Below are 25,313 nucleotides of genomic sequence, written 5' to 3'. Positions count from 1 at the left end.
TGCTCGTAAAGACCACATCAGGGCAGGCGGAGCTGTGACAGTGTCACTCACCCCCATGAGCATCCCTTTCTCACATGGGCAGGTCCTTGGGCAGTAGACACAGGACGCCGGGGGAAGTTGGGGACATGTGGAAACTCACACAGTCTGCCCTCGAGGTTTGCCATCACCAGGTGGCAGCAATGCCTCAGTGACGGCACTGGGACCAGCAACTCACACCACCCTTCTGGCTCCCGAGCTCTGTCACCTCCTTTTTAAGCATGAGGTGCGGCCTCTTCAGTGAGCTCGGCTGTTAGCCATCTTCCATGCCAGTGTCGGGCTTAAACGATACTAAAATGGAAACTGAAGAGTGACTACTCCGATAGGAGAGGCCGCCCCAGTGCTGCCTCCCACCGCGGTGCTGCTCCTTCCGTCCTCGGCGCCCTGAGCTTTGGCACCAGACACGGGCTGCCCCCTGGACTGGGTGTGAATGCTGCGGGCGGTCCCAGGGGCCCCAGCCCCAGCACTGCTCTTCTTGCAGTCAGGCCCAGGGCGCCTGTCACATCCCCAGGATGTCTGCAGGCTGGGCGGAGTCCCCACCTGGAGGCTGTCCGGCCTAGGACCCCGGAACAGGGCCGCTGGCAGCCCTCACAACCAGCTCTGAGCAGGCAGGCGCAGGGGAAGGTGGCCCTGGCCCTGCAGCAGCGCCAGGCGTGGTCTCTCCGGCCCCTCGGGGCCCCGGGGTGACCCTGAGTGGACGCATCTTCGCCAGTCCGGCTCGGCCTTGTTCATGGGAGAGAGTGGGCTCAGACCACCCCCGGCACTTCTGCAGGCTGCCCAGCGGCGAGTGAGGAGGGAGAGGTGGTGTGCGTCCCCCCGACTCCAGAGCCGACCGCAGCCCGACCCTGGTCCTTCAGCTCCAAGGCCCCCAGTGGTTCGACCTCTGAGAATCCCCAGGGAGCCCCTGGGTCCCATCTGAGCCCACCCAGGCCCAGGCCGGCCTCCGGCCAGGACTCTACCCCAGGGTCCAGGGCCCGCTAAGCACCCAGGAGGAGGCCCGCTCCCCTTTGTGTGTAGAAAGGGGATCGCAGCGAGCCTGGGGGTCGCAATGGGGAAACGTCCACGGACCCGGGCGCTGAGCAGCCCCTGACACAGCAGAGGGACACCTGGGGCCTCTGCCGCCCACCGCCCACCAGGCAAGCAGGGAGGAGGGAGCCGCTCGCAGTGAGAGATCTGAGGCACAAAGACAGCCAGTTCCTCAGGAGTTTTTTAATTTTTAAGTTTTCTTACAAAAATTTAGGTGTTTACCAATACGGTCTTATTTTGGTCTTGTTTTTAATGCTTATTTCCGTGGTTCTCTTCTGACTTCAGTCACAGACAGCAGGCACTGAACAGGAGCCCCCACTGCTCGGAAGGCAGGTCCTGGAGGCGCCGCCCGGGGCTCCCGCCTATGCGCAGCTCGGCAGGGCCTCCCTGGCACTGGGGTCCAGGCATCACGGGTTGGTGGGCAGGGGGCAGCAAGCCTGCCGCCCATCTCATGGCCTCCAGAGGTCCTGCTCAGCCGGCCCCCAGGGCATGCCACGCCCCCAGGCGGCCTGCTATGCAGGGTGGCACTCGCAGGGTGGCACTGGGAGCCCAGGGCACACCCTGCCCCTTGGCTGCCCCGTCCATGCGGAGGCACACTCTCCAATCCCACTGGCCCGAAGCCAAGCCAGGCGCCCTCTGCTGCCACCTCCTGGCCTTCTCTCTGCCCCACTCCCTCCGTCTCACGCACAGCACCGAGTCTATAAAGCGCTAACCAGCCTAGGGGCTCGGAGCAAGGGAGCGAGGGGGCGCAAGCGGGTGTGTCCAGAGTGTTGGCCCTGGCTCTGGAGCCAGAGGCCTTGTCACCTGTGGCCACCAGGCGGCTCCCAGCTCCAGCCAGGGTCTGCGCAGGCCGGCCGGAGTTCCCTTCTTTCGTGATCAGGCCTAAGAACAGAAGGCCGGCCGGGCCCTGAGGAGGGAGAGGGGCAGGCTGAGCAGGGCAGCCTGGGGCTGGGCGCCTGCCTCCATGGGCTAGGTGGACGGAGGCGTGGACAGGACAGCTGCTGTGGGCGGCGTGGGCCCATCCGGACTTGCTGGTCCTGGAGGCCCTGTGCTTGGGGCATGTGAAGCTGTGGGAGCCCTCCCTGCTCTGGCCCCAGCTCCTCTGGGCCTTGCTGGCACAGTGCCTGAGCCCAGCTGCAGGCCCAGGGAGGCCTCCCCCTCTCAGACCTTGGCCTGGCCTTCCCTCAGGTGGGCACGCAGGCCTGCCGAGGCGTGGCCCGGGGCCACAGGGAGTGCGCAGGGAGAGCAGAGCGTGCAGCCAGCAGCGATAGATGATAGATGATGGACGATGGACGAGAAGCCCCTGCCCTTGGGAGGGGACTGAGCGGATGAGCAAGCAGATGAGAGAACGTACCAGACATGCAAGCTAGACCCAGGAGTCGACCGGCTGAGGCTTAGAGTCCCCCACGGCGTCCACCAGCCTGACCGCAGGCCTGCTGGGCCCGGGAGGAGGGGCCTTCCTGCTGGGCTCGGTCTGCAGCAGAGGGGCGGTGGGCAGGAGGACATTAGAGGCAGAACAGAGCAGATTATTTGGAGCTGCCGGGTGGGGCTAGGCTGCTCAGCTGGGTGGCTCAGAGCTGTGGGGGCTTGGGTGGAAGCCTGAGGGGAAGGGTCGCTGAGCTAGTGTGGCTCCCACAGATGCAGTGAATAGAGGGTGCACAGAGCCCTCTGCCCAAGGCAAAGGGACTGGTGCAGAACAGCTGGCAGGTGCTGCCCTGGAGGCAGGTCAGGGCAGGCCTCGCCCAAGCACACGTGCAGAGAAGGATGCAGACATGCTTGTTCAGACTCCCATGGTCCAGGGCATTGTGTGGGGCAGTGCCCTCTGTCCCATGCCTCAGCATCCCACTTGGTAGCTTTCAAACATCCGCACCTACAGACCGACTCTGACGTGAGGTTACCAAGGTGGAGGGGACGCTCCTGGGGCTTGGTCTCCCAGCCCAGCTGGCCTACAGATGAGCACCACCCCAGGCTGATCCCTGATCAAACTCAGCATCTTGCTTGGACCCCTCTCCAGGCCACCCCTAGACATGCTACCTACCTGGGCACCTGCCGACAGCCACTTACTTTCAATGGTTCCTTCTCAGAGCTGCCCCCTGCAGGGTCACTGCCTCGAGCCCTCCGCTCCCTCCTGTCCACAGTGGAGTATCCATCTGCGGGGTGCGGGCACGTGGAGAACTCTAAGAGGAGGCACTGCAGGAACTAATCTCTCTTTCTGCCCAGATGCAGGGAGCCCCTGGGACAGGGGCCTCTGGAGAGGTCCCCCACTGCCCAGCCCCAGCAATGTCCTGGTCCCCTGGGCCAGGTCTTCTCACAACCCTTGCCTGACCGTGGCGTGGGCCTTGCAGCCTCTCACTTGCTTGCCAACAGGGACTCAGAACCCTCCAGCCTCCGCTCAGCTGCCCACCAGGGACTCTAACTGGGCCCTGGCCTCCCTGGCTGCTTTGCCCCTGCTCCCTGAGCGTGCCTAAACCAAATCCCTTTTCCCCAGCGTGTCCTTGGAAGGCCTTCCCAGCACCAGCTACACGCGGCGCACCCTGCAGCCCTCTCCGGCCCTTGCGCCTCCCCACACAGGAAGCCAGCAGCCCTGCGCCTGCACTCACCCGGGCCAAGTGCCTCCATGGGGAGCACGTCACGGCTGCCTGGCTTCTCGCCCTCTGCAAGGCAAGAGCAGGCGCTGGCTGGCTGCAAGTAGTGGCGGTGGGACCAGGGCAGACAAACCCACGGCAGGGCTGACCTCAGCGACCCTGGGTACTCTTTGTCACTAGGACCTCTGCACCCCTCCCCTAGGCTTCTGCCTGCTGGCACCACCCCACCTGGCTTGGCACTCACGTGGACACCACGGTGGAAAGGATCTAGGAGGGATCCTAGCAGGAAAAAGGGACCCCCACCCTGGGGCCATCCTCCTGGAAGAAGACCCTCTCTTTCCTCCACCCCTCACCCACCCTGTCATCACCAGTGCACCTGGATGGAAGAGTCACTTTTGAACCTCAAGGACGGTTCCCACGCTGCCCCGAACTCACCAAGGCTCTTGTCCCCCAGCGGTAGTGTGCTGTCGTCGAAGCCTCCGGGACTCGGGGTGCCCTTAGCTCCCTTGGCATTAGCAGCAGCTGACTGGGCAGGAGGCACAAAACAGACAGGGGTTGGGGTCAGGGACGCTCCCCTGGGGGACCCAGCCTGATAAGGGGAGAGGACAGGCCGGATAAGCCGCACCTGGAAGCGTGCCTTGGTCCAGCCTTCCTTCTGCAGGGCACCGCGCAGGTCCTTGTAGCTCCACAGGGTCTGCAGCACGTGGGACGCGGCCTTCGCCTCGCGCACCGATTGGCTGCAGCAGGCCCCCATGGGTCAGCGTCCGCCCTTCCCCCCCCCGCCCCGCCCCCTCCGGGCCCCGCTCACCTGGCGGCGCCAAGTGCCACCAATGCCGGCACGCCGTGGGCCTGCAGTAGTGAGCGCGCGTTGTCCAGGCTGTCAGACACGATCTCGTGGATAGTGTTGAGCACTGCCACCACTGTGTCCTCCTCCAGGCGGGCCCCGGGACGCAGCTGGGCCTGCGCACTGCGCACATTCCGCACTAGCTCGGCCATGGCGTAGCTCCCTGAGGGCAGGGTCGGGTGTTAAGACAGGATCTGGGTGAAGGGCGCCCTCAGGAGCTCCAGGACGCCGTGATGACACCCTCCCCCGCCCCCCTGCACAGGGGACTAGGCCTCAGGATGGTTCAGGAAGACACGAGCTCCTGCAGCTGGGATGAGCACTGGGGCAGCCAGACACCTGAACCACCCATCCTCCAGCTCCGCTGGCGCCCCGAACCACCCGCCTGGTTCCGCTTCCTGGCTCGGTCCGCCGGCGCCCTCACCAATGAGGTCCTTGTTGCGCCGGTCCAGCGAGAGGTTGCGCAGGGCGATGGCGACAGCACGCACCACCTTGTCAGTCTCAGACTGCAGCAGCTCCACGAGCACCGGCAGCCCGCGCTCCTTGCGCACCGTGGCACGGATGTACGTGGCCCACTGCAGCGGTGGAGGCGCCCGGAGTGTGCTCAGCACCGGCCAGACACTCTCACCTGAGCCCTGACTGCTCCCTGCAGAGTAAGCCCTACCCAACAGCTCAACTCCCTCCACTTCCCCGGGGGCACGCTGAACCTCCAGGACCTTGGGGGCTGTGTGCCCCCTCCCTCCCAGCTTGGCGATGCGCAGGGGCAGGGGCAGGCACCAATGAGGCGCCTAGGATTCCCCTCTGCCCCCTCCCTGCCAGATCCAGCCTCTCACCATCCAGCTGCCAGCACTGAGGTTCTGCAGGGCACCTGCGGCAGCCTCCAGGGTGTTGAAGTTCCGGCTCTCAGTGAGGAGGGAGAGGTAGAGACGGACCACCTCGGGCTGGTACAGCAGCTCAAAGCCTGGGCACAGGGCACCCGCCGCCCACAGTCACCCAAACCTCCCCCATCACTCCCTCCCCCCACTCCTCCAGGCAGTGCTCCCAGGACAAGCGTGAGCTGGGGCCCAGGGACAGGCATGGTGCAGGCAGGCAATGCTTAACGGTCAGTGTATTCACCCCTATGGCCCCCCAAGAGGAAAAGCATTCCCATTCACAGAGGGCCAGAGGCTCAGTGAGGAGGCAGTGGGTTTGGGTGAGGTCCTTCTGCCCTTGACCCTGCTGCCAAAGAAATGGGATTAGACCTGCCTGGCAGTGGAGCATCCAGGAGGCCTGAGGTGGGGAGGGAGGCAGCAACCAGGGCCACTTCCCTAGCAACATGATTCAACCTCCCTAGCAACAAGGAATCCCTCCCCCCATCCCTGTCTGAGATGCTCAACGGCTCCTGGTCCCTCAACAATTGAGGCCCTGCCTGGAGCAGTTAGCCCACGATGCTCCAGAGGGGAGGCGCCGAGAGGCCTTCCACATGTGCCCGTGCTCAGACACATCTCCCTCTCCTCTGTCCCCCTGCCCCTCCCCAGTCCTCATATTGTCCCCTGCTCCCTCCATTCCAGCCTTACTGGCCTTTCTGTTCCCCAAATGCTCTAAGCACCTTCCCCCCAGGGTGTCCCTCCCTCAGGATGTGTGCAAGGCTGCTGCCTTCGCCTGTGCTGCTTCCCCCTGGACTTCCCACAGCTGGGCCCTTCCAGCCGCTTAGGGCCTCTGTGCTCGCAGGGTGCGCTGTGGCCTGGTATTCACCAGGACAGACCTGACTCACTCAGGCCGGAGACCCAGTGCACAGAACAGTGCCAGCACACAGTAGGACTCCAACAGACACAGGGGACTCTGCCCCGCCTGAGTCAGGGTCCTCTCCTGGCCCGGCCTCTGTAGGGATCTCCCAGGGTGTAGTGCACCCTCCCAGCTCCCTTGGAATGAACCCGAGCTCCCTGACTGACAATGAGGCCCTGCCTGGTCAGCCCCTGCCTTTCACTGAGGACCTGGCTCCAGTCCCTGCCAGCCCCTCACCTGCTGTGACTCAGCAAGTGCCTGGCCTCTCTGTGCCTCTGTCCCCTCCCACTGCCTGAAGTGACCCATAGTACTGACCCTGATTCTGAACCCTCAGCAGGTGCCCAAGGACTGAATGGTCCCCAGGGAACCCCACACCTGTGGGCCTCAGTTTCCCCAGTGGATCTCAGAGGCCCTTCAGGCCGACTTGGTGGCACAAACCTTCACACCTGGAGAGGCCTGGGCCTGGACTCCACCTCTGCCCACTCACCTTTGGCGGCCTCGGTCCGCTTGGGAAGGTCCAGCGTGTCAAAGTTCCGGTCCATCTCACCGTCCTTCTTCCCTGGAACAGAAGGGCAGTGAGAGGTCAGGTGGACCCTGTCGGGGCAGGTGTGTGTCAGGAAGGCTGGGCACAGCACTTTCCTGCTGAGAGCCCAAAAAGCACCACCACGTCCAGGACTGGGCACCAAGAGGCCGTGGGAGTGGAACACCATTCTGTGTTCCGGCAGGCAGGTCGGCCCAGGGGAGGGCAGTGGTGGCAGTGGGGCCTGGGGACATCCCAGCCCTGCCCCTAGCAGCCAAGACTCATCTCCCATCAGGTGCTGGGAGCTGCACTGCAGACTCCAAAGGCCTCCTTGCAGCTGCCAGGAGCCAGCAGCCCAGGCTGGCTGGCAGGTAGGTGCAGACATGGAAGCCAAGGGCTGGCCGGGACAAGACATGCCTGGTCGCACAGCAAGTCAGGGCTGGGGCCAAAAGTCCCACCCACGGGGAAACTTGCTCATCTAGGGCTAGGACTTGCTCATCTAGGGGTAGGATCCAGTCCCAGGATGTGCTGGCCAGGAGAGACCTCCATCCATAGGCCGAGCTCACTCCCGGCCACGCTCCCCATCTCAGATGAGAGAGCATCGCCCCCTCTGGAATGCAGCAGAGCTGAGGTCAGATGGTCTGGGCCCCTGCCCTGCTCAGCCTCATGGGGCCTTTGTGTGGTCCCTCTGAGCCACATGGAGGGGCAGACTGCTCCCCGGTGCCCTAGGGGACAGACACACCCCGGGTCCTACACACCCTCGGCGCTGCCCCAGCTCCAGCTCCAGGCCCAGGCCTGGGAAGCGGAGTCTAAGGTTACAAAGGGACAGCCCCTTGGCCTCCCAACCAGTCCAGGGTTGACATTCCTGCCGTTGTCATGGAGACAGCTGCCCAGAGAAAGGACTGGGGATGGGCAGGGCCCTGAGGCTGGAGCGCCCTGTGGCTGTCATGGAGACGACTGTCTGAGGAATGGAGTGGAGAGTGCCTCCCTGGTGCCCACTGCACCCGCCAGGCCTGGACGGTAGGACAAACAGGGACTCACCTGGATGGAACCACTCCTCTGGGCGGCCGGAGGAAGCAGAGGAGAGAGGAGATGAGCCTGAGCGGGCAGCACCCCATGCCCTCCCAGGAGGCCCCCAATTCCTACTGTACAACCCAGGTCGAGCAGGCAGCCCTGGGACCTCACCCCACTTACAGCTGAGGGCTGAATACCCACAAGTAGGCAGGGGGGAGGCCTGCGGTCAGAGCAGACCCACATGGGTGGGGCAGGTGATGGTAGGGCAAAGACTCCAGCTGGCAGGTGCCACGGAGTGTAGGTCCCTGGAACTCACACCCGGCAAATGCCAGGGGGGACGGCGCGAAGGCAGGAGGGTGCTGCCCTCAGGGCTTCAGGTGCTCTGCAAACGCCAGGAGGCGGCATCATCTTCATCACTTTCCAACCATGGGCCTCCAGAACCCCTCCCAGAGCTGAGGGACTGGGTCCAGACACCAGCAGGGACACCACGTGGGTTCCCTCCTGCCCTCCCCTAGGGGCCCCAGAGCGCAGAGGAGGAACTGCAGGCCTGTCAGCTGCATGCCCCAGGGCACGTCCTCCCTCGCTCCCTGCATCCCCGCCTGCCCTCTGGGCTGCGACTGCCTGCCACAGGTAAGGAGAGCCTCCAGCCTGGGGGTGGGGTCCTAGAGTGGTACCCCAGGCCCACTCACACACCTTTGGCCTTCTTGCCACCAAAGCAGCTGGCGTCGTCCCGCCTCCGGCGCTGGGGGCCCGCAGCACTGCCCGGGGGCCCAGGATCAGCCTCCTGGTACCTCTCAGCCCCAGGCACCTCCTTGTGCACGTGGTAGGATAGGTTCCGCATGATGCAGACGCAGTTCTCCACAGACTGTGAGGAAAGGAAAGCTGGTGGGGCAGGGCCAGGTGGGTTTGGGGACCACTGACACTCCCAGGGAAAACTGGCCCCATCCAGCATGCATGGAGGGGCCTAGGAGTATAGAGATGGGGAAGCCCGAGCTAGGGGGCCCTCACGGGTGAGCACCTCCAGCGAGGGGCTGAGAGAGAAAAGGCTGGGACACCTACTGTTTGTAGGCCCGCACACCCGTTCCCCTCTGTGCCACCCAGAGTTCAGGCCTCCTGGGCCCTGTTCCTGCTCCTTCTCCCTGACCCTTTGCGGGAGGCTGCGAGACTGACCCTGCCCAGGAAGGACCTGCTAGGACCTGCCCCACCCTGCCCACCTTGTTGTCCGTGTCCTTCCTGCCCACGGCCGACTGCAGGGCGTGCAGGAGTGCGTCCACCAGCCCTTCACACTCCCGGAGCCGCCGCCGGGCTTCTGCACCATCCGAGCTCACGTTCCTGGGTGGCCAAGAGCAAGCCCTGTGACAGCTGGCTCTCATGGGAACTCCCCTGGCCCCTACCTGGCCTTGGGGGGGGTCCCATCTGCATCTGCAAAACAGCTCTGACGTCACCCTGTTGAGGCTATTGGCAGATGACACCAGCCTGGAGCACAGTGAATGTGGAGCAGTGGTGGCCTGACCACTGAGACCCCAGGAAGTAGCCCTGGCCTGGCATCCGCGTGGGGTGGGGGGCTTCCCAAACTCCCAGCTGAACTGGAAATGGACAGAAGTGGGTCCAGAGGCCTGATTCTGCACAGGCAGCTCTGGGCTCCACCTTGCCCTGAGGATGGAGCCCTGTAGAGCCATGGGAGCACATCCTGATGAACAGGCAGGACCATGAGGACCCAGGACTTCCTGTGGGGTCTCTGCAGGGTGAGAGGACAAGGGCAGGGGTCACCAGGAGGTGGGATGAGGCCTCCAAGGCAGACTGTAGATGAGGGTCCAGGCTCCCCCTCCCCTGTCTGTCACAGTGAGGTAAAAGTGGGTGAAAGCTGGGTAGGACTGGAGCTGTGGGTACCACACGAGAGGCTGGCAGACCTTGTCCAGAGGCTGCTCTCGGGGGTCAGTACAGCCTCATCAGGCCCCATTCTCAGGACTTGGCAAGAACTGTGACATGGCTCAGAAATTCCTAAGACTGGAGCAGCTAGCTGTCTTCCACGATATCTGGGACACGAGGATGTGGGCGTCCCAGGACAGCTGTCCCCAGGTGCCCCAGGGCTCCGGTGCCCAGCTCCTGCCTCCTTGACTGGGAACAGTCCTGGGCAGCTGCGTGGGGAGTGCCCGAGCCTGGCCCCCGCCCACACCTCAAGCAGCCTGAAGTGTTCTTGAAGACAGTTGTCCACTCGGCATCCCGTGGCTTAGAGTCCTCATTGGGCTCACGCTCCCAACCCGAGTGGGGCACAATGACCTCATGGGTCAGCGTCTGCAGGCCGTGATCAATGATGACCATCTTCAGGGGCTCGTAGGATGACAGGTTCCAGAGCGTGCCTGCAGGGCGCCACCGACCAGCCAGTGCTGACCACAGCACTGCCCTCTCTACCTCCCCACCAGACCCTGCTCAGGTCCGGCCCCACCCTCCATCCAGTCCCAGCTCAGGCCAGAGGCAGTAGTGACAAAAGCCCTGAGAAATCCTAAGAGCCCATCCCGGCCTGGGCAGGACGTACACACAGTGCCTGGGAGTGGCTCCCAGCTAGGAGGGAGCCCCAGAGAGTGTGGGATGCAGAGGAGGGACTGGCAGGGACCTGGGGCTGGACATGGTAGGTGCCTTCTCTTCCCCACCCCTTCCCAGCCACGTGGGCAGATGGGACTACCACTCCTGGGTCCATGCCAAGAGGTGGTCATGTGACCCTGCCTGGCCACCTGGGTCCCATAAGGACAATCTCCACCACTGCCCTGCTGGGGGTGGGACCACGGAGGCTGGACCCAGAGGAGTCATTGTGGGGACATGGGGACAGGCGAGGAGGGGGCCTGCCTGAGGGGTCGAGTGCCAGCCCCACCTGTGGCAGCAAAGTCTAGAGGCAGAGACTGGGGACCTGTCACGGCATCTGAGCCGGCTGCCTGCCCCCTACAGCTGGGACTCCTGACTAAATGGGGTGCTTTCTCTGGCCAAGCCTTGCTCTTGCCTCTTCCCGGGGGATGTGGGGAATGCGGGTGCTGGGGCGCCACTCACCTGTGACAAGCTCACGGACCTCATTGTCCCGAGCGGCCCGCAGCAGGCGCACCAGGGCAGGCACGCCGCCGCAGTCCCGGATGGCAGCCTTGTTGTCAGTGTCTCGGCCATAGGAGAGGTTTCGCAGAGCCCCGCAGGCCCGACGCCGCACCTCTGCCCTCGGGTGGTCCAGCAGAGCCACAAGCAGCGGCAGCCCCCGCAGCTGCCGCACACGACGCTTGATGCCCTCGTTCTCGAAGCACAGGTGCTGCAGGTAGGCGGCCGCGTTGGCCTTCACGGGGTCCACGGGGTGCCGCAGCATGGCCAGGACCTCGGGCAGCTCGGGGTCCCGCCAGCGCGGCTCCTTGCGGGCACTGTCAACCGAGGGCGAGCGCCGCACTGCCCGGTCCAGGCTGCCCAGGCTGCCCCGTTCTGGCTGGGCCAGGGGTGCCGTCGCGGCCGGGAACAGGGGCCTCTCCTCCATCAGCTCACCACCATCATCTGCCCCGTCCTCACAGGCCCTGTGCAGGGAAGCAGGGCGTGGGCACACCTTGGCAGCCGCCAGCCCTGCCCCTGAGCTGCCCCCTCACACCTTCTCCAGGGTACCGTGAACCCATGGACGGCGGGGCTGGGCCTAGAGCATTGTCCCCAAGCATTGGGCGGGTGCTGAGAGTCACAGCTCAGCCCGGCAAGAACTGACTCAGTGCCAATGACAGAGTCAAACCCCAGCCAGTGGTCATCAGGGCTTACAGCCCTCCCAGACAGAGAGCTCACTCACTTCCATCAGCAGGCCACGTTCCCCAATTCTGAGTTCAATGTATTTCTAGAAAACATTTGTTCATGACTGGGGGTCCCACCTCTCCATGAGGCTCATGTCTGGCTACTGCCAGGAGGTGGCCATCCTGCTGAGAGGATCTGAGGGGCATTCAGGCCACCAGTCCCCCAGGGCACAAGATGTCCCTGTGGGTTGTCACCATCAAACCCACTTCCGGGGGGGGCAGCATTGAGGCAGAAAGGGTCAGGTGTCTAGCCCACGGTCACGCAGCAAAATCCAGTCGTGTTCCCACTCTAGACAGGGAAACTAAGGGCAGAGAGGACAGAACCAGATGCTGTGCGAGGCAGGGCTGGGGGGCCTGGGTTCTGGTTGCTACTGTACATGGGGGAAATTGAGGCCTGGGGAGAGGCTGGGCCTCGAGCTCAGAGAAACGCCCTGAGCTTCTTGTGCTCACATCTTCGTGGGCCTCTGGCTGGAGCAGGTGTCAGGCACTGTCACCAGCTTCTCTCAAGGCCCAGACCCACAGGGAGGGTGCCCAGTGCACCTTCCACCACCCCAAAGCCTGCCCTTACCGCTGTCCTGGAGAAGAGCCAAGGCCAATTCAAACTAACGTGTGCATGACTGACTTAGCCCAGCAGCTAGACTACCCGCGGTGGACTCTGTGGCGAAGGAGTGGAAGGCAGACCTCCTGGAGGTGGCAGCAGGGCTGAGGACGCTCACCTGGTGCGGAGGCCCCGCCCACAGTCGGGCCTCCTCCGTGCGGTGGTGCCACAGTCGGGCTGCAGGTCCGCGCCTCCCTCGTCATCAGCAGCCAGGCTGCGCGTGTCGTCCTCCAAGCCATAGGGCTCAGCCTGGAAGCGCTCAGGCTGGGAGCGGCCAGCTGGCAGCACAGGCTCAGGGCCCACAGGGAAGGTCTCACGGTGGCCAGGCAGTGTGAAGCAGCCATCGCCAGGGCCTGGGCCAAGGGGGCCACCTCGCGGGGGTCGCACACCCAGCCCACGGGACAGGCTGCCGTAGTTGGGGACCTCATGGGGCTCAGGGCTATCAGGAAAGGTGCCCCCGCTGCTGAGGTAGGCGCGGGAAAGCGTGGCCGCTGGGCCGCCCCCACGCAGCAAGAAGTGCCTGTCCAGGGGTCCATCAGCAAAGGGGCCTAGCAGGGGGCCGCCATCCAACAGGGGGAGGCCGTCTGGGCCCACGGGCACCTGGCGCACTGTTCGTGTTGTCACCGTCTTGACGGTCTTGGTGACCTGGTGGGTAAGTGGACGGCCGGTGGACTGGGCAGCCTGAGGGGCTCAGACACTGCCCCAGTAGGGCCAGGGTGGCCTCCATTTTCTACCCAAACAATGGGCAGCCCCCAGGAGGCTGGGACACGTGCCCACTCGGCAAATGGGACAACTGTGGCTGCAGAGCCAACATACCCGCTGCCTGGGCCCGGTCATACCTTGGTCTCAGTGCGTCGGGTAGTGCCATCTTCTGACGTGACAATGGACACATGGGAGGTGGGCGTGCCGGGGTCCTCCTCCACTGTCACTGTTTCCTCCAGAACCTCGGGCGCCTCTGGCATGGCAACCAGTGAGGCCTGGCTGCCCGGGCTCTGCTCCTGGGCGAAGGGGGTGGGCATCAGTGGAAGGATCCACTGCTCACCCTGCCCTGGAGCACTGATACTCATGCTGGCGGGGATGCAGCAGTGCCTTCTTCCCAGCCCCAGAACCCACCAATCCCAGGGCTGTCTCAGCCCCAGCCGGTGAGGACGGCAGCACATTCCTGCCTCCAAATGCCGAGAGGCTGACCTTGCCCTGTCACCCCATTCCATGGGGGGCCCTGGGGACTGGCTCCCCCTCCCAGGGCGTTCATGAGATGAGCTGACAGATGAAGCCTTTGGACCTGTGGTGCAGCCTTGGACAGCCCTGTCTGAGTGCCAGGCTTCTGGAGGCCCGGAGTATGCTCTCCAGACATTGCTTGCCACCCCTGGCTGGACCTTTCCGGTGCCCCAGGCCTCCTCCCTGCCCCAACCCAGAAACCTTGAGCGCAGAGGCCTTGGGGGAGCAGTTTCAGCACTGTTCACCGACTCCCCGTGGCACACCCAGGCTCCTGCTGTCCCCAAGGCCAGCTAGATGCCCTTGCAAAACAGAAATATCCAGCTTCCAGAGTGCCCTGTGCACTCAGAGCACCAAAACACCCTTGCTCCTTCCGGCATGGACACTCCTAGGGTGTTGAGCGGGCACAGCCTGGTCCTACCTTGCTTGGGCCAGTGGCCCATGTCCCCCACCAAGACCCTGGGTATCACATCAGAGCCCAGAGAGGGTGGGTTCAGGCCAAGGGGACCCAGCTGGTCCTTGACGGCAACCACAGTGTCCCCTCCCCACACCCCCCCAAGGTCTCCTCAGCTCTGGGCCACCTGCCTCATTGTTAACCTGCATCTCTCGCCATCATGTGTCCCTGTGATGTATGACCATGGGGGAATTCCAGGCAAGACGAGCTCTGGACAGAGGCTCTTCTAAGGCCCACATACCTACTGGCCAGCAGGGAAACTGAGGCTCAAAGAGGACAGACCAGCCCACAGCAGAGCCAGGCCAGACCCCTGCTGTGCTGAGTGGCACAGGAACCTGAGAGCCACAGTCTTCCCCCGGGCCTGACCACATGGGTCCTCTGCACAGCACCGGTGTCCTGGGATCAGCATCTGGCCAGGATGGGTAGGGAATGAAATCCAAGCCGAGGTGGGCGGGCAGCCAGGGCTGGGTCAGCAGGAGGACAGGCCCTGCTCCCCAGCCCAGGCCCTGTGCCTTGCAGGATGGATCCCTTGCTGGGCCCCCAGACCCTGAGGCCTGCAGAGACACGAGCTGAGGCCCAGGGAAGGCCAGCAGCTCACATCCTCATCTGCCTGGCATCAGAGCCCTACTCTGCTCCTGTCCTTGGGCCCGGGAGCTGTGCAAGGCAAGGCACCCAGAGCAGCCTGCAGGGCCTGTCTCCGGAGCTCCCCAGGGCAGGAAGTTTCCCCAGGTTGGGGCCTGGTCCTGAAGGGATACTTGATCCTGCAACTGCACGCAGTGTTGAGAGTCTGGGCTCCTGTGATCTCTTCAGGGTTCCAGGGAGAGACCTGCACCAACATGTGAGGACAGGGGATCCCTCGGGCTCTGGTGACACAGGAAGAGGCCACAGAATGCAACCTCCTGCTCCAGAAGCAGGGCCTCAGAGGACAACTCGTGATTTTACATAAAGGGACACAGGCCTGACAGAGGGCACAGGATTCACCCGAACTCCCCAATCCACTAACGGGAATCTCAGGCATCCGCAGGAAGGTGACTTTGCCAAGCCTTTTAGTCACACTTTGCTCCTCGGGGGGCTGTGGCTGCCACCTTCTCAGTCTTGGGATGTGGGCGGAATGTCTGTTGGGAACCTTGCCAGGAAGGAGGAACACTATTCCCTGGGAAAGAAAAGTAAACTGAGGCCCGGAGTGGGGGCATACTGGTGGGCTGCCGCACAGGGTGGCCTGGGCTCTTCAGGGCACTGGGGAGCTGGGACAGTTCTGGAGCAGGGGAAGGTCCAGGGACAGCGTGTCACTGCTGAGGCCTCAGCAGCCCCATCTGTATTTGGCAACTGCCAGAGCAAATGTGTGGCAGGGGCCGCGCTCTCTCTGCTGGGCCCTTGGGGCCAGGTCCTGGGGCTACAAGTCCGGGCGATGGGTGAGGACCAAGACTGACTAAAGGGGACCAGGATGTTGTCCAGGACACTGCCAGTGGGACACGGCCCCTTAGTCGGTTTGCAGACATTTGCAGACATTAACACCCCGAGAGAAGAGCCTGCTACCCCCTAGCCAGGCAGTGGCGGGGAGGTGGGGGAAGCCCACCTGGGCCCTCAATGCGACTATGTGGCCCAGCTTATTCCTCTCACGCCAGCCTGTGGTGATGGTCTGACAGAGTGCAGAGTTGGGGGGATGAGGGGATGGAGGGGTCCAGGAGAGCCAGAGCCCCTCAAGGAGGCCTAGCAGTCCTGCAACATGGCCCACTAACACCCAGCTTGGGCAGCCTGGCAGCAGGATTGCAGGGCCCCAAGAGCCCCCGCTGGCACATGACCTCAGGGAGCTAAAAATGGGCAATGACTTCACGCGGGCGGGTGGGCAGGCAGGCGAGCGTGAGTCAGCCGGTAATCATGGGAAGGTCCAGCCCCATTACACATGCAGACAAGGACCTGGACACACATGTGCACATACCTGGTCCTTCCAACAGGGACACGTGCATGTACACACGTGCGTGAGCACCCAGCCCGGCCCACAGGCCTGAGCACATCAATCTTCGTGCTCTCCTGACAGCACCCAGCGCTCAGTGCCCACTGTCCCCAGAAGCACTCACATGTGCACACACCCCCATCACCTCCCTCAACCACCCACGCAGATGTCCACTGTGGGGGGGGGTCTCAAGAGTGGGCAGCAGATGGCAGAACTGAGGCCTAGGGTAGGGAGAGGCCCTAAGGGGACCCATGGCTCAGGCCTGTGCAACACCTTCAGGGCAGGGACATGGGATCATGGCCTAACAACCAGCACACAGTCAACACTCAACAGAGGTGGCTAAGCAGGGTGCCTGGATCCTCATCCGGCCTTAAGGCCTTGCTCTAAGGCCCCATGTCCCACGTCCACCTACCCAGGCTGGCCTACAGCCCCAAGTTCCCCCTGCACCCCAGACATGGGCACCAGCCTGGAAACACCACCCCCAGCCTTCGCCCACAACCCAAATCCTGCCAAGTCCTGTCAACTGTTTCTTACCATCTCCTCCTCAGCCCTGGCCTTGGTCGGCCTTGCCCCTCTCGCTGGGACCACTGCCCAGCCTCCCATCACTGACCTCCAGGGCCCAAATCTGTCCCAGGGCACTCTCATCCATGGTCTACCTGGTCCACAGCTGCCGGGCCTGGCCCAGGGAGGTCCTGCTGTGCAGGCCTGGGGTTTCCACTGGGCATCCTTGAACTTGTGGGAGGGGCCTGGCCCAGGACTCTAAGCCAGCACCCCAGAAAGGTGGACCCAACCACCCGCCACTGCTCTCAAGAGGGTCCCAGAAGCACAGAGCTGAGTGCCGTGCTAGAGCCCTGGGCGCTGTCACACCCCTGGGGCTCAGCTTCTTCATGGGGAAACAGGAAGGACCCAGGGGTCAAGGCTGTCACACCTTTGTGGCCAGATCCAAGGAGCGTGGGGAGTAGAAAAGTGAGGTGTGGGACAATGCAGAGGGGCCGCCATCTGAGCAAAAGCCTACAACAGCCTCTGGGGTGCATGTGGGAATGGCAGAGGGAAGGGACAGAGAAAACAAGCCAAGTTCTAATGATGGGGCTGGACTGAGGTCCTGGAGACATGGATCCACTTATCCCACTTACAGTTGGCAGGTAGGCACCTACAGGATGCATCATGGAAAATAAACTGTGGGGTGAGTGCCCCACCCTGTTCACGGCCTCACTAGCACACACAGGGTAGAGGTTAAGGTGGGATCTCACATTTGGCTCCCACAACCCCCAAAGGGCACAAGACGGCCGCATGGGACAAATGAATGGAGAGGTAGAGGAGTGAAAGGCCCCCACCAGCACAGCCATTCTGGATGGAGTCCAGGACAAGCCAGGCTGGCATCTCCCACCAAGGCACAAACTCTTGGCCACCACAAATGCTCTCTCCCTTGGAGCCCATGGCCTCTCCCCAGCCTTGGTAGACAGGAGCTCATCCCTCAGCAGCAGCAGTCCACCTGCCAGGGCGCGGCCCCATGCTGAGTGGCCAAGAGGCCAAGGGGTGCGGATGCTCAGCAGGCTAGGGGAGCAGGCTTGTATGGGTGTGTGCGGGGGGAGAGTAGGGCTGGCTGTCACCCAACCCAGCTTCCCTGAGCCCTGCCCACATCCACCAGCCACACTGTGGCCCAAATCCCCCCAGTGCCCCCAGCTGGCCCCCCATCTCTGGGGCAGTCAGTGGCCAGATCCTGGGGGCCACACCAGAGATGCACAGCAGGCAGGGACTCAGCGGGCGTGTGGGGGACCTACTTCCCACAAGGGGCTTGGGGTGGCTGCTCCTCCACTCGGCCTCTCTCCCGGCATGTTACTGGACCCCGCCCCTCTCTGAGCAAGAGGGCAGGCTGTCCACATGCCCGGTACTCAACCCCGGTACTGAAAGACCCCCTCCCAACTCTCCATGCGGGCAGGGCATCCTCCACCCGCCTTCACGTGGCTGCCGCACAGACGGGGCTCCATTAAAGCTCCGGAAGCTTCTTCACAGGTCTCCAGAGTAGGAGCCCGCTTTGGGAGTGTGAAGGGAGGGGAGGCCCAGTGAGCCCCCAAGGAACAGGAGGCCCTGCCAGGCTGCCCTCTCCAGCCTCGGCCTTCCTCCTGCATAGAGGGGCTGCTGGGGAACGCCCTCGCCCCCACCCCCGGCTCCGGCACCTGCCCTGGGCGCTGGCCCGGGGGTGAGCCCACCCGGTCCGGGAGCCGCTCCCTGCGCAGGGTCGCGCCGCCCAGGGGGCCCCGAGCCCGGCCCCCAAGGAACGGCTCTGGAGACCCCGCGGCCAGGCCCGCGCCTTGCACACCCCCGGGGCGGCGCGCTCACTCCGCCGCCCCTCCTGGCCCCGGGGCCAGACGCGCCGGCCGGAGCCCAGACAATAGCCGCCTCCGGCCGGCGGCTCTGCGGAACAAAAGCGGTCCTCCCGGGAGGCCGGCGCCCCGCCCTCTGCCGCCGAGCCTGGGACGGTGCCACCCGCCCCGGACAAGTTCCTCCAACCTGTCTGAGTTCGGCCGGCATCGGGCCGGGCTCTGGCGCGCGGGCGGCAGCGGCAGCTGGACCGGGCTCGGCTCCGGCGCCTGGCCGCTCGGGTTCGGGCTCGGCGGACCCGCTCCCCGCGGGGGCGGGCCCGGCGGCGGTGGCGGCGAGCAGCCAATCGGGCGGGGCCGCGCCCAGGCGGGGCGGGGCGGGGCGGGGCGCTGCGGCCGGCGCGCCGGGGCTCCTCCGCCACCCGCCGCCGCTCTGCCCTCGCGCCCCTGCCCACGCCCGCCCCGGGGGGGGTGACATTTTCCCGCCGAGCAACTTTGGCCGAGTCCTCCTTCCCAGGCCTCGGTTTGCCCCGGGTAAAGGAGTTCACACGCCCCTTCCCCTGTGGAGTCGGGGAAACTGAGTTCTGGCAGAGCCGGCGCCAGTGCGGCCATCGAGAGAGCGCAAGGCCACCCTCCCGGGCACGAGCTGCTTATCTTGGCTGCGACTCAGTATCCCCTTGCTGCGAAATGGGGGCCGATGAGACAGTAGTTACACTGCAAGAGTTCTCAGGTCTCCCAGATCCGGCCCCAGGCCCCTGCCCACCCGCCAGCACGGCCCTCCAAAGAAACGTTGGCATGGATCTCCACAGGGACCTGGCAAATGGCGGTGCACCCATGGGCTTTGTCTTGTGTTCTCCTCACCAAGACACAGAGGCCCAGGGTACCCCCCGACTCCGAGTGGTAGAGCAGATCAAACAGTGGGGTGGGGGCCCAACTGTTGGGTGACCCTGGGCGAAAGCTCATGGGCCGAGCTGGCCTCAGACTCTCTCCTCTAGGCCTGTGATCTACTGGGAAGTGGTGGCTGGGGTGTCAGGGTGGCTGGTTAATCAGGGCTTCTACTGCTGGGGTGCACTCCCCCCAGCAGCCTGGTGAAGGGGTAGCCACACCCTGAGGAGTCTGGCTCAGCTGGGGGGACACAGACACAGGGGAAGGACCCACCTCTGGGGTCATACCCCACAAAGGCAACTCAAAGGCTCTGACGTTGTGAACAAAGAAGCTGGGCTCTGAGATAACCAGAGAGGGCCAGCGCAGGGAGGTTCACTGGGTGGGGCAAGAGAGGGCCTGGGGCCTGGCCCCCCGCCTCCCACTTGTTTTTCCCCAGATCCCCTGCTCAGAAACCAAGCCATATCTGGGGCCACCCTCTGCTTCCACGACACGCCATGTACATAGACCATGTAGCTGGCATGCTGAAGCACTCTGGGTGTCCACTGCATGTCCCTCTGAGCCTCAGTTTCACCACCTGCACAGGGGTAAGTTGCCCTGACCACTGGCCCCCTGCATCTTCCATCCATGGCAGCCCTAGGTAGAGCCCCGTGGGGCCGGAGCAGGAGGACAGGACCGTTGCCCTGAGGGAGCCTGGCCTAGATGCTTAATTCGAGCTGTCTGTCTTCTCCCAAAGTTCACCAGCTGCTAGTGCCCCAGTCACATCCCCACCTTGGCCTGGCCCGAGGCTGGCAGGTCCCTAAAGGCGCCCCACACACACACACTGGGTGAGGGCCAGCTCTGCTCCAGCCAGCGGTCTGGAGGAGGGGACTCTTCCTGCTGGAGGATGAAGGGCAGGCGGCCAGGACTGTGGAGCAGCTAGCGGGCACAGCAGCAGTAAACCCTAGCCTCTCAACCCCCTGGGCCCAGCTACCTGCCTGGCCACTGGCCCCTGTGTTTCACAGACCTCTGCTCCGACCCCGAGGACAGGCTCCAGGCAGTCGGTGGCTCAGCAGGTAGGTCACCAGGCACCTCCTGCTGAGAGGAATCTGGGAAGCAGGTTCAGGTTCAGCACTGAGGCTGCCAGGCCTGGCCAGCTGGATGTGGCCCCACCTCCCTAGTGTCCCCGTCAGCCCTGCCAGTCCAGCCACAGCCCTGGGAACACATGCCCTCTCAGACCTCAGCCTGAGAAAACCATCTCCTCCTGAGAGAAAGAAAACCCAGGGCAGGCTGAGAGGGCCTTGGGTGGGGAGGGGCAGTGGGCACGGTAGGGTGGTGGCCTGAGGTCCTCAGTCCACAGCCCTCAGGGGGCCAGAGCAGCACCTGGCTATTGGAACATCTTCCCACAGGCATGTCAACCCTCAGTGGTGCCCTCTGGGCTGGAGACTGGAGCCCCTTCCAGCCTGGGAGTGCTGGATAGAGCACCTGGAGCCTGAGGGGCGGCCTCGGGGTCACTGGCTGCCAATAGTGGTGGCCCAGCTGGGCTGCTCCACTCCCCTCCAGGTTTGGAGGTACAGGCTTCATCCTTTGCTGTGCCTGGGGTTCGGGGGTGGCAGCGGTGGGTCCCACACCTAGACCCACCCCACCTCAGCCCCAGCCTCCTGTGGACTGGCTATGTAGCCCACCTGGGGCTCTCTGGAGACATGGCTTTGGCTGTGACTGTGTACCGTGTTGGGCTGCGTATGGAGATCACCCACTGGCACATGAGGACATCAAGGCTTGGGGGCAGTCACTTGCCAGGTCCCCCAGCCTGACATGAGCCACTCCTGAGCCCCGCACACCCCAGCTAGGCAAGGCTAGCCCCCTGGACCAGTGTCAGCTGAGACCAGCACCTTGCTTCCTTTCTCTCTAGCCACAGAGGCCCAGGCTGCCCCGAGCCTCCAGCACGTGTGTGCGGGGCCCGCATCCGCAGCCTGTCTGGTTCCCTAGATTTGGGGCCCAGTAGACCAGAGAAGGAGGGTGTGCATGTGCTGGGGGACACATCAGGACAAGGGCTGGCTGCTAGGTTTAGGAGGGCAATGATGCTGCCCCTGCTCAGGGAGCTGAGCCAGGGAAACTGAGGAGCCTGCGAAGAGGGCCCTGTACGGTCACGCTGAGGAGCCCCTCAGGCCTCTGAGCCCAGTGGTGAGCAGAGGCAACAGGGGGAGGCTGCACGGTGGGCTTCCACCCAGGGGCCCTCCCCTTCCCGCACCTCCTAGGAGAGCTCCGTCCTGCCTGACCTCTGCCCTGCACCTCAGTCAAGAATAGGAAGCACAATGATCACACCAAACTCCAGGCGCCCTGCATTTCCTGTGCTGCCCCCACCACCTGTGCAGCAGGGGCTCTTGCTGCCCCATCTGCAGGTTAGGCACCGGGCACAGTGGTGGGCTGGGGGAGTCCAGGCAGTCTGACTGTAGCGTACACCCCCTACTTTGGAGTTCTCAGGCTCTGGCCCCAGAGCAGACAGGGCTCCACACCTCCTGGGCCTGAGCCCAGCCCGAGTCCAACGGCCAGGCCCAGAGGCTCCCAGGCTCCCCTCTGAGCTGCAGGCAGGGCCCAGGGCCTTTCTTGAGCCTTCCCCTGGGGCTGACTCACTGATGCATGCAATGGAGGAAAACACCATGGCAGGGAGACTCCAGGGCTGGCAAAACCCTCAGTGTCACCAGGCTGACCGCTGAGCTGCCCAGAACAGACCTTGTAGCTGCCTGGGCCCTGACGACTCACTTGAGTGGAGAGTGCTATTCTGAGGGTTGGTTGGGCTGTGTCCTACCCATTCATCACCTGGTGTTCTGCACACCCAAGTGAGACTTCTAGCCCCCTCAGGATCTCATTTTTCTCCCCTCCCCAGAGGCCCTAAGAGGTCTTGCTATAAGCCATTGCATGCTGGCTTGTGGTCCACCAGGGCCCCTTGATTGTTTCCCCACTTAGCTATTTTCATGCTTCCTGAGTCACTGGGCTGTTACCTGCAGGACCAGCTGTTGCCAGGCCATCGACAGGGGCTGCCCACTGCCCACACCACCACTGCCCACACCAGGCTGCTGGGCACGTTCCAGCTGCAGAGCAACATGGCGCCGCTCCTGCTCCAGTGCCCGAGTCAGCCGCTCGAAGCGGGCCTCCTGCTCCTTCACTGAGGCCAGGATGCTGGCGGCCGAGTGCATGTTGCAGTCCTCCATGACCAGAATGCTCGCTGGCTGCAGGTAAAGCAGAGCAAGATCAGGGTGGGGCTGGAGCAGAGGCCTGGAGAGGCCATCACAGGCCCCCTGTCCACCCCACTCTTACATCATACGACTCACTCCCAGACCGGAACATCCAGCTCTCCAGAGAGACGCTGCATTGATTAAATTCTAAATTAAAAGCCATTAATCCGAGCCTGGCCGGAAGCGACCCGCTCCCTCCCTGTGGGGTATGGGCTCTGACTCAGGCTCCCCTGCTCCCTGCCAGGCCCAGCAGAGCCAAGGGCCACGGGTGCCCAGAGCCCGCCAGGCAGGGCGGGGCAGGAGGAGCTGACATGTCCAGCTCACAGACCTCCTAGGCTCTCTGCTGCCCACAGCGCAGTTCACCTCCCCACCATCTTATGGGCCAACCCAAGCCCATTTCACTGAGGTGACCGCTGGGGCACAGAGAGGGTGGGGGACCTGTCTGTAGCCACACAGCTGGTGTGGCAGAGCTGGTGCGCCTATAGGCAGGAAATGAGAAGCTCCGCCACAGCCATCAGGTGTCCTGGACACCTAGGGAGGTGCAGGGGTGACACTGGCCTGCAGACCAGCATCCGGCCTCCAATCACAGCCACGCTGGCTGGGAGCAAGGGTAGCGTCTGCGCATATGGCAGAGTGAAAACCGAGCATAGTCTGGTTGAGATTCTGTGCCTGTAAACGGGTTGTGTACCTGATGCCCAATCGGGAGGGAGACTGAGGGCAGAGGCCTGGGCGTCCAAAACCAAGCATGAGGGGTGGGTCAGCACTGCCCCTGCAGGCCCCAGGGGAGCAGGTGGAGGTGGCAAAGACTCCGCAGCTGCAGCAACAAGCCAGTGCCTTCCTGACCACTTGCCCCTGGCTGCCCAGCACGTTTGTTTTTCATGGGCAAAAAGCAACAGAAGTCTGTGGAGCTCAGACCAGGCATACGGCAGTGCGTGGGGTGCAGGCCATGCAGCCACACTGCCTAGTGCTGCTCAGGGCCTCCTCCTGGCCTGATGCATGCCAGCCCACTGAGGCTGTCTAGCCCCCTCCCCCTGCACCAATGTGGGGCCTGGGCTTAGAGACACAGCACAGCAGGCAGCAGCCCCAAACGGCCAGCTCTGCTGCTCACTGGCCTAGGTGGAGCTGGCTGCAAAAACATAACCCTGGAGAGGAAGGGTCAGTGCTGGGTTTGGCCACACCAGTGCTGGCTGGGCCAGGGACACGGTTGGGGGGTATGGGTGTACTTCGAGGTGAAAGGACACTGCAGAACCCAGCCCACTGTGACAGCTGGGGAAACCAAGGCCCAGCGAGAGTAAGAGACCAATGTAGGTCCCAGAAGCTGTGCTTCATTTTCCAGCCCCTCTCACACAAATAAAACGGTGCCAGCATGACCTAGCAGAGGGGCAGTGAGGTCAGCATAGCTGGAAGAATGAACCGAACTCCTGCTGGAAGAGGTGGTGGCTGTTGCAGGGCGGGAGGCAGGGGGGAAGTGCAGACCGCATCGTCTGGCCAGCAGGGAATCAAGGACAAAGAGCATGGCGCATCCACAGTAATGGGCACGCAGCCCCAGCCTCCAGCTTCCTTGCCCTGAGCCCTCCAGCATACCTCAGCTCTGAGGTCCAAGGAGCCCCATCCCCTCAAAGGGGGTCCATTTGCTCTGGCTAGGGGTTGGCCAGGGGCCCAGAATCCTGAGGCTACACCAAGAAGGTGGCCAAACCCCACAATGACCTTCCCCTTGTCCAGTTCTCTCAGCAGGAGCTAAATAACTGTGCGTCCCCAAGGAGACACCCTCGCACGACAGCCAGCCCAGGGGTGGAGAACCCCACAGCGCCCACAGGAGAGCAGAGGCCCTGAGTCTGGTGCCCATGCCCTCTGTCCCAGCCTGAGGGTGCACCCCTCTGTCTGCCTGTGGGTTGGGGTGCCGAGCCCTTCTGGCTGCAGCCTTGTCACTTTGGCGGCCTCGAGGCCAGCCGCGGGGTGCATGGGAGGCCGGCTGCTGGCCAGGGGCATCTAGGAGGCAGGGAATACCCGGACCCACTCCCCTGACATGGTGGCCCCTCCAGTCCAAGGTGCAGGGCCCATGTACAGTAGCATGTGCAGGCGTAGGCGCCCCAGGCCAGCACCCCAGAGAGCAGCTTTTCTGATGGCAACTCAAAATGCTATTTTTATATTAAAACAATAAATATGTGATGACATGGAAGGCAAAATGTACATGAATTTTTAAGATCAACCACAGACTTCAAAGACATTTTCCCCAGCTGGGCCTTGGGATGGGGCCCCAATCCTGGGTAGGGGTGAGCACCAGACTCGCTTCCGCTGTGGCCCCGAGGGCCTGGGGCAGGCAGAGAAGCGCCATTCTGCGAGACCTTGGCTGACCATCTCCCCTCTGGCTGATGCCATCACAGCCTCTGTTCACCTGAGAAGGGCCCCACACTGCCTGCCGGGCAGACCCCTCACAACCCCAATCCAGACCCCAGCCACCGGCTTTGCAACTCCTGGGTAGGGGCAGCATTGTGCCCCACATGCCCGCCTGCCCACCCGTGGAGTCGATTTAGCAAGAAGAGGTGAATGAACATGCCGGCCCGAGACAGCCTTGCCCGTCCTGGGGCAGGGGTGGACATGGTCGACCTAAGGAAAGCCTGTCCAGGCCCGGGCACCCCAGGAGTGACCCAAGGTGGGTGAACTGATGGGTGGATGGAGGGATGGAAGGATAGGCAGCTGGATGGAAGGGGAAACGGATGAATGAGTGAACAGATGTATGGACAGGAGGGGGAGCAGGTGGTTGTAAGAGAGGATGGGGGTGAATGGATGGGCAGGTGTATGGGTACACAGGTGGGTGGAAGAATGGGAGGCTGGCGGGAAGAACGAGTGAATGCACAGTTGGGTGGATGAACAGGCGGGTACGTGAGAGAACGAGGCTCTGCAACAATACCAGGAGGAGCGAGTCTCGGGCCCTGGACCCTCTGGACACAAGTGTGGCTAGTACTCGCTCCATCAGGAAAGTGAAGGCACCATCAGAGGACCCAGGGGGAGACGCCAATCCTTCCCCAGAAACCTAACCCCACATCTGACGTCTTCCTGCTGACCCAGACATTCCTCTTCAGGAGAC

The 25,313-nt window shown here is 63.5% G+C and overlaps 1 protein-coding gene across 13 annotated transcripts in view; it reads right to left on the bottom strand.

Annotated features, from left to right (window-relative positions):
- Positions 1-1,225: 1,225 nt before the first annotated feature.
- ARVCF (ARVCF delta catenin family member) overlaps positions 1,226-25,313 on the bottom strand; it is a 50,815-nt gene continuing 26,727 nt past the window's right edge. For 3 of the 13 annotated variants that reach the window (XM_070275151.1, XM_070275150.1, XM_070275152.1), the window contains 17 exons: positions 21,992-22,219; positions 13,024-13,182; positions 12,303-12,829; positions 10,829-11,328; positions 9,963-10,146; positions 9,001-9,118; positions 8,480-8,651; positions 7,814-7,831; positions 6,740-6,811; positions 5,322-5,449; positions 4,913-5,063; positions 4,456-4,654; positions 4,273-4,384; positions 4,083-4,173; positions 3,663-3,716; positions 3,127-3,212; positions 1,226-1,969 (listed from right to left, as the gene is read on the bottom strand). In XM_070275151.1, coding sequence (XP_070131252.1) covers positions 1,319-1,969; positions 3,127-3,212; positions 3,663-3,716; positions 4,083-4,173; positions 4,273-4,384; positions 4,456-4,654; positions 4,913-5,063; positions 5,322-5,449; positions 6,740-6,811; positions 7,814-7,831; positions 8,480-8,651; positions 9,001-9,118; positions 9,963-10,146; positions 10,829-11,328; positions 12,303-12,829; positions 13,024-13,182; positions 21,992-22,201 — 3,432 coding nt within the window. In that variant the 5' untranslated portion in view covers positions 22,202-22,219 and the 3' untranslated portion in view covers positions 1,226-1,318. Of the gene's footprint in view, positions 1,970-2,416; positions 2,537-3,126; positions 3,213-3,662; positions 3,717-4,082; positions 4,174-4,272; positions 4,385-4,455; positions 4,655-4,912; positions 5,064-5,321; positions 5,450-6,739; positions 6,812-7,813; positions 7,832-8,479; positions 8,652-9,000; positions 9,119-9,962; positions 10,147-10,828; positions 11,329-12,302; positions 12,830-13,023; positions 13,183-18,318; positions 18,475-21,991; positions 22,220-25,313 lie in introns of those variants that run through there. The other 10 variants (XM_023648080.2, XM_070275157.1, XM_023648078.2 and 7 more) reach the window with 9 other exon arrangements.

Source organism: Equus caballus, chromosome 8, assembly GCF_041296265.1.
Source record: "Equus caballus isolate H_3958 breed thoroughbred chromosome 8, TB-T2T, whole genome shotgun sequence".
NCBI classification, from domain to species: Eukaryota; Metazoa; Chordata; class Mammalia; order Perissodactyla; family Equidae; genus Equus; species Equus caballus.
Note: the sequence above shows the minus strand (reverse complement) of the source record. Positions and strands in the feature narration are given on the sequence as shown.